This window comes from Callorhinus ursinus, unplaced genomic scaffold (assembly GCF_003265705.2).
Source record: "Callorhinus ursinus isolate GAN/ISIS: 27379988/994484 unplaced genomic scaffold, GSC_fseal_2.0 scaffold2, whole genome shotgun sequence".
NCBI lineage: Eukaryota > Metazoa > Chordata > Mammalia > Carnivora > Otariidae > Callorhinus > Callorhinus ursinus.
In genome coordinates, this window is record NW_027397064.1 from 41,324,703 (window position 1) to 41,341,422 (window position 16,720).

General features: G+C 40.5%; 1 protein-coding gene across 5 annotated transcripts in view; it reads right to left on the bottom strand.

Moving 5' to 3' along the window:
* MYO1B (myosin IB) overlaps window positions 1-16,720 on the bottom strand; it is a 179,622-nt gene that overhangs the window by 53,249 nt on the left and 109,653 nt on the right. For all 5 annotated transcript variants that reach the window (XM_025848374.2, XM_073881058.1, XM_025848392.2 and 2 more), the window contains exons 7-9: window positions 13,162-13,225; window positions 1,840-1,938; window positions 373-476 (exon numbers count right to left, since the gene is read on the bottom strand). In XM_025848374.2, the coding sequence (XP_025704159.1) occupies window positions 373-476; window positions 1,840-1,938; window positions 13,162-13,225 (267 nt within the window). The remainder of the gene's footprint in view (window positions 1-372; window positions 477-1,839; window positions 1,939-13,161; window positions 13,226-16,720) is intronic.

Genomic DNA, 16,720 nt, shown 5'->3' on the forward strand with positions numbered 1-16,720 from the left:
TAAAAACATGACTTTCTGTCTCAAAAACAGTTTTGATTTAATGCTTTCCTAGGGCAGTTTTCATAGTTGGACATTAACTACTAAGCTATCGCCATGAAAATATGTGATTTAAATACAGCATTAAAAGAGTCAGGATAATAGAATAAGAAAGCTCCTTTTGATAAATAGTAAAATCGCATGCTCTAGGAAAGCATGGGCCTTCACAATATTGTATAATTTTAATAAGAATACAAGAAATTCTTGTATAATTCTAAAACCTTAGGGTGCATGAGTTAGACCTCTGAGAAAACTCAGAATTGTTATCAATTCCAAATGAGCAATATACAGTGTTGCCCATTTTAAAGAATAATGAAAGGATTGTATCTTGCTTACCCTGACAGTTCTGAAATTTGCTGCGTCGTCCACTCCATTAACTTTGGCAGAGTCCAAACTTAGGTAGTTATATCTGCTGAAATCCCGCTCGAGTGTAAGTTTATCTATTGAATCACGCATACAAGTTGGTAAGTTACTTCAATAAATCTAAGCACCTTTAATACCTCATTCCTTAAAGCCTCCAGATAAAATGACTTCCATATTAGGGACTCAATCAACAGAACAAAAACTGATACCCAAATACTAATAGCATTTTTCTAAAATCTATCTTTACACCACTGTTGTACATATTTCAAACTGCTTTTTTTTTTACATTTATTCATAGTAAGGTCCCTTCCATATTTTTATAACTTAACCATCTTCAAAGCACTATTTCATTATAACATATGAGGTCTGCCGAGTGATTCCCATGCCATTGGACACAAGAGCAGTGATAAAGGTCTTCATACAAAGTGCTCTTTGGATTCTTTTGAATTACTTCATTGGGATCTAGTCCAAAAAAATGGTGCGCCTGAGCAGTGGGCTCTGATCATTTCATGACTTATTCTGGATTGCTAACTAGTCCCCAGGAAGAAGCCCTCACTTTGAAGTGACACCCACAAGCTCTAAGCAGACCAGGGCCCGATAACTCTGCCAGGTTTGTCCTTTTTCATGACTTCTGCCAATATATGTACAGCGAACGTATCAGCACTTTTGGTTTACGCTTGCTGATTATTAGTGAGGATAATTCTTCCCCAAATGTCATTTACTTCCCATAGTTCCCATTTGGACTATTTGTTCAAAAATTTCATCACTTTGGGCGCCTGGGTGGCTCAGTTGGTTAAGCGACTGCCTTCGGCTCAGGTCATGATCCTGGAGTCCTGGGATCGAGTCCCACATCGGGCTCCTTGCTCAGCAGGGAGTCTGCTTCTCCCTCTGACCCTCTTCCCTCTCGTGTTCTCTATCTCTCATTCTCTCTCTCTCGAATAAATAAATAAAATCTTTAAAAAAAAAAAATTTCATCACTTAGCTTATTGGATACTATTGGATACTATTATTGGATACTTATATTAATTCCCTAAAATAGCCAAAGATCAGATTTTTAACTCTTTTCTCAATTACAAATGTTTTCCCACTATGTTTAATTTTCACTGAGCAATTTTTTTTTTAATCTACTGCTCCCTGCTAATTTCTTCTTCCTGAGTGGAATAATCATATACTTCCATTTCATTGTTTAAATTTATGATTCCCTCCCCCTCACCTCCCTAATATTTAGTTAGCTCTTTGAGTTAGCCATCTGAGACCTGTGCACAGCATCTGATGAGGCACAGGGATATAGAGCAAGCAAATAGTGGGGCAGGATGACAGAAGCAAACAGACCATGCTCTTCACTTCAACCACAGGCATGGAAAAATTTTAAGAACATGAAAAAGAATGCTTTGGAAATGCTGTGACACTAAAAATTAAAGCGCAGACACAGGGACTTACTGAGGAGCTCTTCAGAGGCACCAGAGAGCAGCTGATAGAACACATGGAAGTTTCTTTCACCTCTTGGTTGCTTCACAACTCGAGACTTCTCTAAAAGATCTAAAGAGGAGAAGAGTTAAATCATCGTATATTGTTAATTTTGCTTTCAAATCCAGCATAGTTCTTCTTTTCCACCCCCCACTTTCTTTTTCACTTTCTGTTTTGTATTAATGAAATAATAATAGAAGCTAAATTTTCCGTTCTTCCTTCAGGAAGAAGCCCAGCTCCAACTAAAATCACCAAGTTAAACAAACCAGGTTCTTGTCAAACAACAGTGAATATGCAAAATAAGTTCAACAATACATTCAACGAGCTGATTAAAGAAACGATACAGTTTGTATATTAAGGTTCTCTTGGTTTTATGTAATATGTGAGGACATTAAGTTCTTCAAAACACAGCATTACAAAGCTAAGCAATGGAATTCAGCCATTCAGTTATGAATCCACTTAATAATTATAAAGTTAGTGTTTCTGAGATCTTATTATGTGCTAAGTGCTTTATATCTCATTATCTCATTGAAACCTCACAGCCATTTTATCAAATATTATTTAACAGATGAAAAAAAAGTCCAAGAGTTTAAGTAGGATTTGAAATCAGGCCATCAGATATAATGCAAGCCCCACCTCATCATATCCACACACCCTGCCACCTGGGATAATGGAAGCACATTTTCTGGACATTTCAAAGTCTTAGAGAATGAAAGGTGATTTTCATCTCATGGAATTTGGTGTTGTTATTTGGCAGCATACTTTCCTTGGTTCCAGATACTTTTTCATCCAATAATTTGATGTCTTATCAAGTTTTCAAACTTTCATCCAAAACTGAAGAAAGGAAGGAAGGGAGGGGAAAAAGAGAGGGAGAAAGAAGCCAACCAACCAGAAAAGAGCCATTGTGGCAATATACAAGAGATGCCAAAGTACAATGGCAGAGATATTCCACCTGAGGTCCTGCCGATATAAAAGTGATATAAAGAGGGTCTGGATCCTGTGGGCAAAAGCCAAACTTAGTTGTAAAATTCTCAATCAGTGACCCTATTATTAACTCTAGAGAACAGACACATTTGATTTCTAATCAGGTTGAAATCTAAACATTATCAAAGGAATGAGGGAGAGAAGATGTGCAATTTCTCTGGGAATGGTCACTGAACTTCTCAATGTGTGTTTCTAGAATCCACACTAGCATGTAAAGAGGAGCTTAGGGAGAGTTAAAGAGTGCAGATTTGATGAAATGAGAAGTCCTAGGGGCCTCCCGATACCGGAGGTCATTTGTAAGAATGAAGAGATGGGTTGCAAGGACACATAAAATTAAAAATGAGAACAAAAATATGTAAATTCAAAAATGATAAGAACAGGATGCTCTAGAGTTTTAATTTTCATCTCCGCCTCTCATTTCATTTGGATGACTGCCAATGCCCTCAAATCATACACAGAAATAATGAAGACTTCATATTTAGCAAAAAAAAAGAAAACAGAAATCAAAAAGCATGAGTGAAACAAAATTTTGAAAAGAAGGAACCGTGTACTATTCATCATCTCTAAGGACTGCATGTTTCGGTTTGTAAGTAAATACTGACATACAAAGCAGAAGGCAGAATAAGAAGGTAAGATAAAAATGCAGTATGATTGTACTTATTAGCATGTGACCAAGATCCTATGGGGCTCTAGGGGTACAGGCACAGTTTTAGAAGAAAAAATCCACAGAGCATGGGCAGATTCTTCATTGGGAAGCTAATCTTTAGAGGAAATTCCTCAAGTCTAGAAGGAAGTAACTCAACTACATGAAAAATATAAACAAATGCTAGAGTTCACTTAATAAGTTCATGTACAATTCCTTCAGTCAGCTCACTTAATGCTCACTCACTACGTGACGGGAACAATCTGGAAACGCACCCAGCACCAACTGCAAATATGAAGACCTTCTCCTTCGTGGCCTACAAGAGTCACACACGCTCTGACAACTCCCACCACCCAAATCAACAGCAGCAGTTCTTCCCAAGGTGGGATGCCTAGTTCCTCAAGAGAGAGCAGGAAATGGGGGTGAGGAAGGCAGAATGACCATGCATTTGGGGTCAAAGCCCACAAACCCCCAGGCTCTTCCCATAGCATTGGGAGTTCTGCCACACAGTTCTCTCATTTCACAGGGGCACCTTAATCATGATGACAATTGTTCGATGGCACTTATCCAATGACATTCCAACAAGCCAACTGTGGTACTTCAAGACATTCAATAATGCCCTCAAAGCATGACAGAGCCACCCTGCGCAAGAGCCTCCCACCGGCCAGACTCTGGTCTGGCACTTTTTGGACAAATGCTCACAGAAAGTGGAGAGTCTGAAACAGCGATGGCTAGAAGATTCAGCAGACAGCAGCCACCAGGTTAAAGAAGAATATTCCTATGTGCACAGTGTGGAAAGGAATGCTGGCCAATGTACTTCTTGAACCACACATGCTGATATGATCAGTGATTACTATCACATTCAAATGTGAAGCATAATATGATGTGTTTAAAAGGAAAGGTGCAGAGGGGAAGGAGGAAAGGAACTTTCACTGACCTTCTGCTATGCATTTGGTGCTTTTCATTCTTTATCATATTCGGCCCCAAACACCTTCCCTGAGGTTGGTTTTATAATCCCTATTTTCTAGATGGGAAAACAAGGCTCATATCACATTGTTACCAAGTGACAGAGCCAGAATTCAAAGCTTTAGGTGACTAAGATATCATGCTTACACTGTTTGTAATTTTCCAGCAAAAAGAATGCAAAATCCATAAACACTGATTTCACCTAAGCAACTCAATCACAAAATGAGAAAACTTTTATTAAAGGCAGTTGAAGGTTTTAGCACCTAAAATGCTTAGTCTATTACTCTAGAGCCTCCCATGCCTTTATGACTTTTCTCGTATGTTACAAGCTTTCAGGTAGAAAAGTAATCAGGGAAAAGGCCTGCCCCAAAATAATTTACTAATGCTTAAAACCATTCCCTATTCATTTTTAATGGGCATGCACCAACATAATCTAAGAGTACGAAGCCATATCAAATAATTACTCAAAGTACAGAACATATAAAGACTTGCCACTTGACCATTTTAATTTACTGAATGTTCCCCTGAATTAGTCAAAGCAAACACTGGCTCAGCCTTCCCTTGGGCTTTACACACTTCTGCCACCACTGACTGAGCCTCTGCTAACAAGATTTAGTAAAGAAGAGTGCAGGATATGCCAAGTATTTAGTAGAGAAGAGAGTATAAGTCTCTGTGTATTCCAATGCAGATACATTTCCCTCTCAAAATATAAATTTAAGTTCATATTAAATTTGATACCAACTAGAGTTTTAAGGGAGGAGATAAACCTATTAAGCCATCCTAAAGGGGAAAACCAACAGAGGGGGACAGAGAAACTCTGGAATCAGAACTTTCCCACCTACCCCACCATGCCACTGCTCCTGACTATTACCCAACCAGGCCGTCATTCAGGGGCTTTCCTGGTTTTGACTAATTACCAGCGAGTCAAGGGCAGGGACATGTGCCTGTGCACAGCATAGGCCAACCTCCCCACAGTACAAGACATGAAAGGAGCAAAAGGTCCATGTTTGCACCTGCTAGAGAAGGAAGTCTTTTAACGGGCAGAGGAATAGCAAGGTAAGTAGCAGTTGGGAAGAAAAAAACTTGACATTACTTTAGAATATAACAGATGAAAGATTAGATAGTTTGGCCCAATTTATATTATGTATTGTCTCCCTTCCTGAAAAAAGCAAAAACAAAAACAAAAACAGTCCAAGTCCAAGGCTTAAAGAATAATCAGCTTGGTCTCAGTTTTGCCGAGAAGACCAGAATGACAACGGAAGCACCATGATGCACAACTCTGACCAAGCCCCAGAGATCCTGTGCTCCTCTCCAGTTGCTCAAAGATAAATATTATGGAAAAAGTGTTTGAGCAGCCTTTAGGCTTTTCCAATCAATTTATGCCCCTTCACTGCTGCATTTAGCAAAAACAATGGGCCTGCAATCTAAGTAACCGGTGTGTTAGTGAGCACAACTGATGGTAGTCTCAGTGGAAAATGGACTATGAGCTTAAGTCTGCTCGTGTATTAGGGCATACATTCCAAAGTCAACCCTCTACTTTTTCTGGAAATAGAAAACAAAACCCTCAAGGCTGACTGACAATCAGGAAGTTTCACTAATAACAAATTTCAAAGTCAAAAAGACGGGGTGGGGGTACCTGGGTGGCTCCGTCGGTTAAGCATCTGTCTTCGGCTCAGGTCATGATCCTAGCATCCTGGGATCGAGCCCCACATTGGGCTCCCTGCTCAGCGGGGAGTCTGCTTCTCCCTCTCCCTCTGCCCCTTCCCATTTGTGCTCTCTCTCTCAAATAAATAAATAAAATCTTAAAAAAAAAAAAAAAAAGACAGGGTGAAGGTCTTCTTACAAAGTACTCACTGTACATGTGTGTTATGGTGAACCAGACAGAGCACCTGTGAACAGTTGCCACGGGGCTCTCTCTCAGCCTGGGCATCATATGGAGCTCCATCTACCTGCAGGTCACTGGCCTTGAGACATGTGAACCACCTGGCATGCCATGACATTACAATTTTCCCTTACCTCCACCAAAAAAAATGGGAATTTTTAAGAAATTAGCTTCAAGTCTTACTCAAAAGTCAGTATCCTAAAGTTATAAAATCAGCTCTATTGATAGCTGAACCTGCTCCGTGAGAAGCTGTGAAAAGGCGTCTGGTGTTTACACATGAAACGTTAACTGGGGCTTTAAAACACCAGGAAAAGTTGGCTTATTATCTACTTAACAACTGTTTTTTATTAGGATCTGTTTATATACCTATAGCATATATATGTATTTTCACAACAGATTTCTTCCTAACAAATTTAATGTTTATCTAATAATTAAAAATTTACTCATATATGTACATATCTGAATCTAAAACTCCATCTCCAACCCTGAAATAAAATTAATGAAATATAGGCCATAGTATCATATTATTAGATATACTATCCTAATTAATTTAGACATATTTGACATCTGATGTCTTCTGTATTTGTATATAATCTTGTTTCGTGGCAAACAAATAGTCTTTTTTCACAGTAAACATATTTTTGTAATAGAAAAACCACCAAAGTAAAATTGAGATGAAGGAAAGCATCAATTTTTATACAAAGCCATCCGCTACAGAGTAACAGAACTGCTCTTTGAAATTTGTTTTATTGCTATGGATACTTCACAACCAACGGTGGATTATTTCTGTCTTCTGAATATTAAAGCGCTCCAAATACTGAAGCACTAAGAAAGCCCAGCCCTGTGTTATAAACTAGACAGTGCATTGTCTTTGTTTTTGGTGAATTTCGATCCTAAAGAAGACAGGTTAAAAACAGACACTGTTTATTGATGAATATTCACTAGCTGTTGTGAACTGACTCATGTATGGCTAGTCTCCAATGCTACCTCAATCTCTATGTATTCTCAGAAAACAAAGCAGTGCAGAGTTTCCTTTAGGGAGTGTTCCAACAGGCCGTTTTGCTCCTAACTTGTCATCAATAACATCAAAGATATGATATAAAAGGAAAAACAAAGCTATAAATCTCAAATCATTTAAAAGAGTACAATTGTATTCCATATCCTACAAATGGCATGGATGTGTCATATATATAAACATGTCATGACACAGCACATAAAAGCGTGAGCCAATTGCATCATAAATTCAAAAGAAATCTAGAAGAGGAATTCCGAGAGATTCGCTCCATCCCCCATCTGCCCTGTGAGCGGGGTGGATGTTTCCTCCTGCTCTACTGATTCCTCGTGGGAGGCTCTCCTTAGACTAACTCCCTTGCCTCTCTCAGCCCCTTACTCACTCCTCACCTGGGCAGGAGGAAAGACATCTCTGAGTAGGGCGACTGAGACAGGGAAATGAACAGGCACATACAGTTCAGCCCTCTAGATCCCCACGCCGTATTCCCAATCAGCTCCGCTCACCGGCGCAGTCTAAGAGAACTGGGGCACTGCGCACAAGGAGAGGTCAGAGGTTGCTTAATGCTGTCAATGCCTGCCTAACTGCCAGGCTCCCAGCACACCTGCATGGGCAAGAAACCAAGAGCCACTTTCTTCAACCATGCTTCTCATAGTAATAAAGCTGCTTCCCCTCCAGCTTGATTCCTGTGCCTGTTTCTCATGATGCCAAACTGGGGGGAGGAAAGTAGGTTATCTATTCGACCTCTGAATCAGTTAGTTTTTGCTGCATAACAAACTGTCCCAACACTTAGCAGCTTAGAACAATACCATTTATCAGTTCATGAATCTGAGCATCAGCTTTGTAGTTCTGGTCTGAGCCAGCTCAGCTGATCTCTCCTGGGCTTGCTCACAGGCTGGCGGTCGGCTAGCAGCTGGTGCCCTCACCCTCACGTCTGGTGGTTCACTCCATGTGGTCTCTCACCATCCAGGAGCCTAGCCCAGGTTCATTCACATGGTGGTAAGGAGAGCATTCCCAAGAGGAGCATGAGAGGACATGCTCCAATATATGACCAACTTTCAAGTCTTTGGTTGTGCCATGTTTATGAATTGTTCGATGGACCAAAATAAATCCCATGGCCAAACTCTAAGTCATTGAGAGAGAGGACTACCCAAGGGTGTAGACACAAGGGGAGAAATTATTGTGACCATTTCTGAAAACAATCCATCAGATTGAGGCTGTTTAAAATGGTCACAAACTATTTGACACTCTTCCCGCTGAGAAGGTGGAATCTTCATGCCCCACCCCCCACTCTGGGCGAGCTTGTGCCGACTTTGACTTCATAGAGCTCCGCAGAAGTGACACTGTCTGATCTCCCAGGCTACTGCAGGCTTCCTCTTGGTTCTCTATCAGGATGTTTCCTGTTGCAACACTCTCCCTCAGGTCCTAGCCATCTGTGAGAAGCCCAAACCACATGAGGCCCTCTAGTCAATAGTCCCAACTCAGCACACACTTTGAATCATCCTAGCCCAGGAGCCTGACATGTGACATATGATAAAGCTTCCAGAAGATTCCAGCATTCACTCATCCAAGTCACCCCCAACCATATGTCTTCCCTGCTGTGCCCCATCTGAATTCTTGACGCACAGCATCCAACAGCATATAAGAGGGCCACTGTTTTACCCTACTAAGTTTGGGGTGGTTTACTGGGCTGTATTAATAGGTGGACCATACACTAATTTCAACACTTGCTTTCCTTCATAATTCACAAGATATTATTTCTTTCAAGCTGAAAAGAGAAGGCAGTGACAGATGAAGTTTGAATACCAATAATTCTGCTGCCTTTCTGGGATTTAGAAAAAGCATTTAAAAATGATTAGCACAGAATATTCAGACATATAAAATAAATAAGTCATGCTTATTTATGTACTGTACAGCATATCAACTATAGTTAATAATACTCTGCTGCATATTGAAAGTTGCTAAGAGAGCAGACCTTAAAAGTTCTCATCACAAGAAAAAAAAAGTTTTTGTAACTATGTACGGTGATGGATGGTAACTAGACTTACTGTGGTGATCATCTTGCAATGTATACAGATATGAAATCATGATGTTGTACACCTGAAACTCACATAATGTTGTACATCAATTACACCTCAATAAAAAATTGTTTTAAATACTCAGATAAAATTATCCAATAAAGCAGGAGTTTTATTTCTCAATAAAGTTTTCTATGTCACAGTTATGTCACTTACTCATTGTGTACTTGTGTAGTTATTAATTAATTCAAGAAATATATTTCAGGTATCAGACTGTTTTTGTTGCTGTCATTCAGCAATGAACCACACAAACTAAATCTCTGTCCTTATAGGACATATATTTGGCGAGGGGCTAGAAACCATAAACACGTTAAGTATATAATAATGAAAAAAAAGCAAACATTTATTCAATGTATACTGGGTGCCAGGCACCATTCCATGCACTTTAGATGTTAACAAATAATTTACACCTTTTCATAACCCTATAAGATCAGTAATATTATTATCCCATTTCAAAGAGGAAAAAATGGAGGCACAGAAAAATGAGTCACTTGCTGTCTTGCTTAGACATTAAAAACCACATGAGAAGAGTTGCATAAGTAACATCATAGGTTTGCCCCAAATAATGGAGCAGGGAAAGGGAGGGCCTGCCTATATATAACCAATTCTATCCTCACCTCAGCATTTACTGAGCACCTACTGTGTATCAGGTATAACACTAGGTTCTTGATACCCTACCATGAACAGGAAAGCCATACCTCCTGCCTTAACCTGTAAGGACAGGTATATATGCCACCTGAAATCATAAGGCTTTTTCACAGCATATCTGCCTCTGTGCTGTTCTCCTTTTAGGAGATAAAATCCCCAGAGACTTGTACCACATTTTCTCTGCAGTGAAAACTGCCATCACGTGCCACAGCTGTAAGAAAGTGCCTACGACTACTAATTAAAGCAACAGGTGTCCAAGGTTTCTAGTTCATAACACTAGGCCCTGAATCCTCAAATACAAATGCATACATCTTATGAGACTTACAAGCATTAACAAAGTAGCAGCAATATTATCTCACAGAAGCCAAGACGTGATAGATGTGCTTCCACATTTTATCTTCTGTGCTGCAGCACCTGTGTCATTTTCTATTTTTGCAACACCCCGGGCCGAATGATACCAACTCCAGGAATACACGGTAGATGAATTCAAGACTTGTTTTCGAGCACACCTCTTTTAGAAAAAGAAAGTTACTGGGCTTTCTCTTAAACTCCCTGGGAACCCAGCTGGCTTGAGTGATTGTGTGTCTTCTTCCAGGTGATCAGCACAATGGACAACGACTTATGCTGTTACTACAAGGCTGCTGGAAATCAAGACAAAACACGCTTCCCACAAAATGGCATGTCCTTTCTTCTTTTCTAGACTCCAAGAAGCTGACTTTTGGCAGCTTGGAGAGAACAAGAGTGGGTTTGCCCATTGCTCTACAGCCCTGAAGCCAGTGCACAGCAACTCCCACTGACCACCTATGAGTCAGTCCTGTATCTACACAGGGTGAAATTTCCTGCTCTTACCGCAAACGTACTCCTTTCCTTCCCAAAGCAAAGGGTACTCTAAAATACAGGGTGTTCCCACTACCACAGATTTCCATATAATTTCATTGTGGGAACGAATGGTAACAAACACCGTATGAAATCCATTCATGATGTTATATTAATCTTAACTGGAAAAGAACTGAGTGTTTAATATTTATTCTCCATGGATACTGAAAGAACTAGTTAGGGGGCAGGAAGACATTTCTACTTGGAACTTAAACTTCAAAATGTAAAACCCAAGTTATTTTCTAATACTTACAAGAAAGTAATTCTTAAATATTTTCCTAGAGTCCTCAAAAGCAATTATAATTCAATCATTCCACAATGTTTAGATGCATTACCCTCATTTAAAAAATACTGTATTAATAATGAGAACTAATCCGTCTTGTAAAAAGTTGTGTTAACGACTTACGAGTATCTTTCAGAATAAAAGTTAATCCTTCCTTAAAATGGTGGTCTTAAAACTGAGGCCCACCTTTTCCCTCACAACACCATGCAGGAAGCTTGGTGGGGTGGTCCTCAAGTGTTTTTGGTTATATCATATACGGTTTGCAGGAGTACTTTTGCTTCCATATTTGACATATAACCTAAGTAGCACTATCCCAGCCAATTTCATTTCGTAGTAAAGCTTTCTCTTCAAATGCTTCTTGAACAATTATATATTTTTACAAATATGGCTAGTCCCAATGCATGGCACACAATGTGGGAACTAAGATGGAATATTAAACTATTTAAGAACTACAGAAGAGTGGAAACAGGAAGAACCAAAGAGTTCATCCAGTTCAATCCCATTGTTTCAAAGATGAGGAAACTCTAGCCCTAGGTTACTCTATGAATCGTGTTTAAAAAACTTAAAAAAAAAAAATCAGCTGCATACTTTCCTCAAATCACTTAAAACACTGACTTCAAATGGCAGTCCTCTGGTTCTAGAGTTCATCAGCAAAGATCTCAGGGGCCACCTGGGGGCCAAGGGGTTCTGGCTACTCTTCTTCTCTTCAACCAGGTCAGATCTTGTTTTCTCTATTTCTTATTTGGGGTTCAGCATGAAATTTCATTTGAAGAAGAAATACCACCACTATAACAAATCTAATGAGCATTGCTTTGGATACCTGAGCCAATTTATTACTTTTTTTCTAGTGCAAACTTAGATTTTTTTCCAATCCCAACAGCACCACTGGGTGGTGAGGAGGCCAGCAGTGATGGGAGGTTCCGTGGTGTGGCCTCAAAAATCACAGGAGAATTCAACCGGATAACCAGGCTGTGGTTCCAGGAGGAACTGCACAAACCCTAAGGTGTCATCTTCGATCTTCCAAACAAATCAACTACAAAATCAGCATGAGCAGAACTTCAGGGCGGGCTGCACATAATGCAGGTGGAAAGTACTGGTGACAGAGCCATATTTACAAATACCATCACGCCCACTTTAGAAAACTCTGGACTTGGGGCTGTTCAGCAGACTCACCAGACACTGTTCATTTTTTTTACCTTTGACAAGAACATTTCATTTCCATAATCACCAATCACAACTTAAGGAGGCTAAGAAATCTGTATTTCTACCTACCAGGTTTATCACATTTCAATGATGTAAATACACAAAGACAAGCAAAATTTCCCACAATAAAATGTGAAGTACAAGTCTACTCATTTTATTGAGTAAATGTTACCCAAAAAGTTACTAAAAAGTTATTAAAATCAACTATTTATATTTTATTTTTAATCATAAAATAATTTTGTTAAAGAAAATAACCACCAGAGGATCCTTTATTAATGAATTGACTTAAAAACCTATAGAACATAAAATACAGTTGGACTAATTCTTATTTGTTTAGCAAAATTTTAAAGATTTTCAACGGTAAAGACTTTAAGAGATCCTTAAAAAAGATTTAGGAGGGGCTCCTGGATGGCTCAGTTGGTTAAGCGTCCGACTCTTGATTTCAGCTCAGGTCATGATCTCACAGTCACGAGGTAGAGCCCTCCGTCGGGCTCTGTGCTCAGCAAGGAGTCTGCTTGAGATTCTCTCTCCCTCTCCCTCTGTCCCTCCACCAGCTTACATGCATGCTCACACTACAGTCTAACACATAGTCTGAAACGCACTGTCTAAGGAAAAGAAATTATAGTCTCATGCCTATCTCTTAAAGACTCAAGTATCCAAAATCTTCTAATATATGTTTTGCTATTCTGAACTTCTTTAAAAGGATTCAAGGAAAATACTCACAGTTACTTATCACTCCTCCCAGGGGATCGCCTTTAAAATCAAATTCAATATCCATATATTTGCCCTGCCAAAGAAAGACTTTGTGAGTTTTCAAGATTACCTCAAAATATTCAGTCAGCGTATCTTCTTAGAGAATAGCACGCTAAGCCCTTTACACATTTGTTTAAGTGTTATTAACACACAATTTATGTAACCATGAGGCAAAACAATATGCTTCCATAAATAATTCATACTAAATACCACATTAGCTCAAAGCTAACATATCACGTTGCTGATTTAGGAATAGATCTTCTTAGCCAGCATGTGACTTTTTCATTTCAGATACGTGTTTCAAATGTCTCAAGAGTGTGTGTGTATTCAATTCAAGAATAAATACTGGGAAAAGTAAGTATTCCTTGTATATGCACTAGTTGGGAATAAAATTATTTCATTTTTATAAGCAAAATGTGTTTTAAGTCATGGCTAGAAACTCCAACTATACTGGACAGTGGATAAAATGGAACACATAAAGTTCTGTTTTTATATCTACTCAAATCAAATGCATGATTATACATTGTGACCAATCTGGAATCAAAGACTGACCTTTATTACTCTCTTTGGCTTTTGATCTAGATTATACAGCAATACATATATCCCAGGTTCCTATTACATTTTATAGATGCTGTCTTAAACACACAGAAACACACATGGAGTTTTATACTGTGATTTTGAAAGAACTGGTCTATAACTGTCTAGTTAAAGAGTAACAAGCATAACAGAATAACCCTGACAGCTGGTTTTTATTTGGAAAAGGATGTGTTGGTCTAATAAGTGGTCTTTGCTTTTGTTTCATGTTCTACTTTAGTAATAATCACATAGATGGCTTGTAAATAAGTCTCCCAAAGAATGACTACTTTAACACCTTCTATTTTCAAAATAATAGTAGGGGGTCAGAAACATGATTACATGGCACTCAGTCAACAATGAGGTCTATGACCTTCAATTAGCTTATCCATGCTCTCTTGCCTCTCTTTTCTTCATTGTCAAGGGTCACCTGTCCTTTTCAAAAGTATTCTCTTATTCATTAAGCAAATGTCTACCAAGCATTTCTTAGATACTTAAAGTAGGCACAAGGGAAAACAAGGCATAGTACCTGCCCTCAAGGAACTTCCAGCCTGAAGGGAATTGAGCCAGATAACCAGGACGTTACAGTGTATGGAGACAGATCCTACAGTGAGACAGGGTGCTATGCACAAACAGTAGGAGACAAAGGCTGAGGTCCACCGTAACTCAAACGTGAAGTATCAGGGTTAAGTCAGGCAGCAAGGAGGGCCGTAAGAATAGGTATCCATGAGGCTGGTGAGGGAAGCTGGCACACCTCCTGGCATCAAGATACTTTCCTGACAGCAAAGTCCTGTCATTAAAGATTTCTAAACAAGGAAGCCATGATCAGACTTGCCTATTTACAAGATCACCCTAGATAACCTGGGATGGACTGGAAAGGAGCAAAACCAGACACAGCTGAGAGGAGGTGGCAGGAGTCACGGGAGAAATGGTGATGGCTTTAAGCAGGAGTGAGCAAAATCAGGCAGAGTAAAGCAGAGCTGAGAGCTCCCCAGAGAGTCACCATGACAGATCCCAGCTGGACGCAGGAGGTTAAGACAGGAGGAGGGCAGTGATTAGAAAGTCCAGGCAAACGAGCAGATAGCTGTGCTTAGGAGGGGAGAAAGAGTAACTTCACAGGGGAGTCAGAGGCTGACCCATAAGAGGAGGTGATTTTGATGGAAAGTGCTTCCTGGGCCAGATCCAGAGCACAGGCGGAGGGATTAGCAAAAGATGGGAGTTGAGACCCTCCCAGTGTGACAGGAGGGTGTCTCCACAGATTCAGGAACAGGTGAGGCCCCAAAGCTGAGGATGTGGAGGAGGAGGAGGAGGAGCAACGTGCTGATGACAATGTTTCCACGAAGTAAGCCTCCCGTCGTCAGCTGAGGGTAAAGGACAGGGGCTCTGCCGAGCACGATAGACCCCGTGCAGAGTGGGAAAGGAAGCTGAGCAGGGATAAACGAAAGGACAGCACTGAGAATTCCGATGATCTTGGAATGGCATTCTTCCCACGAGCTTGTCATGAGTCTTCTCGGAGAAGACCACTGCCTAGAAAATAAAGCCCAAGACGCTGAACCCGATACTCGAGGCCCTCCAAGGGAGGCCCCTGACCCACCTCTCCAGGCCTTTGGCCCACGGCTCCCTTCACAGATCCGCTTGTCCCGCCACTGACATGGACCAGGGCAGGTCCACTCTGGTCTCTCTCCTCGGCTTCCCCATACCAGCTCTCCTGGCTTTCTACTCTATTTTGGCACATTTCAATCTTACAGGCCCCCTCAGAACTGCCCCCTGCCCCAGACTCCTCCAGCTTCTGTATTCGGAATTTCCATAAAGTTATTTTTGGAACTGACTCATGGGGAACTTATTATTTTATGTGTTGTGTTATAATTACTTTTAGACATGTCCATTTCTTCTGACTCGTCTATAAGCTTCTGAAAAATATTCATTCATCAATGTTTTCTGAGTATCTACTATGACACCAGGCACCGTTATATGACATAAGAAGGCTGAGCTACTTGCTCCCATGGCTCCTCCTCTCTAAGGTCCAAGATCAGAGAGAAACAGAGAAAGTGAATATAATCGTTCCAGAGATTAACGAGTGCCTGAAAAAATTAAAAGCACCATGAAGTCAGAGTCTAGAAGAGGATCATGGAAGTAACGTTTGAGGTGAGACCTAAATGATGCAAGACAGCGGCCATGCAGCTATCTGGACGCAGAGCACATCATGCGGAAGGACCAGCAACTGCAAAGATCTACGGCAAGAAGGCGCTCAGTGCTCCTGACTGTCACAAAGGCCTGGGTTGCCAAGGCGGGGCATGCAAGGACGGGGCGGGGCAGAGCCGGCCCGCAGCTCAGGCAGGCTGGCGTGGGAAGCTCTGGGAGGAGCCTGTACTGCACTCCAGGTGCAAGGACGAGCCACCGAGGGCTTTCAGAAGAGCAGCAATGAGACTTTTAAGTCTGTAAAGATCACTGTGGATGGCAGTAGCGAAAAGTCTGTAGGCTGCAAGAGGAGATGCAGGGAGACCCATGCTTAATTAACTGTTTAAAAAAAACAAAACAAAACCAAAAACCAGAGGTTTCAGACAAATGAATACATTGTATGGTTTGGTTTTTTTTTTTTATTCTTACTGAATGAAAGGTTTGGTAACGGAATTTTCCGGACCCTGTGCTTTCTCTCCTAGCTTGGCTCTCTGTAGATGGTAGATGCTCCACTATTACTCTTCTTCCCTCCCCTGAATCCCTTGGTCGAGAATAGTGACTTCCAAAGTCTTAAATGTCTCTTTTCAAAAACAGTGGGGTCACTTCCTTAATAGAAGTTCAATATGTCAAACTAGAGGTACTTGGGGGGTAGAAAGCAATGTGAGGTACCTCTCTGAGAACACTGGTCTGATGTCAGCGGCAATGAGCATGCGTAACTACACCACCACACCACCGCCTACCACACTGCTCAGTGAAGAGATCAAGAAGTTCATCAAAC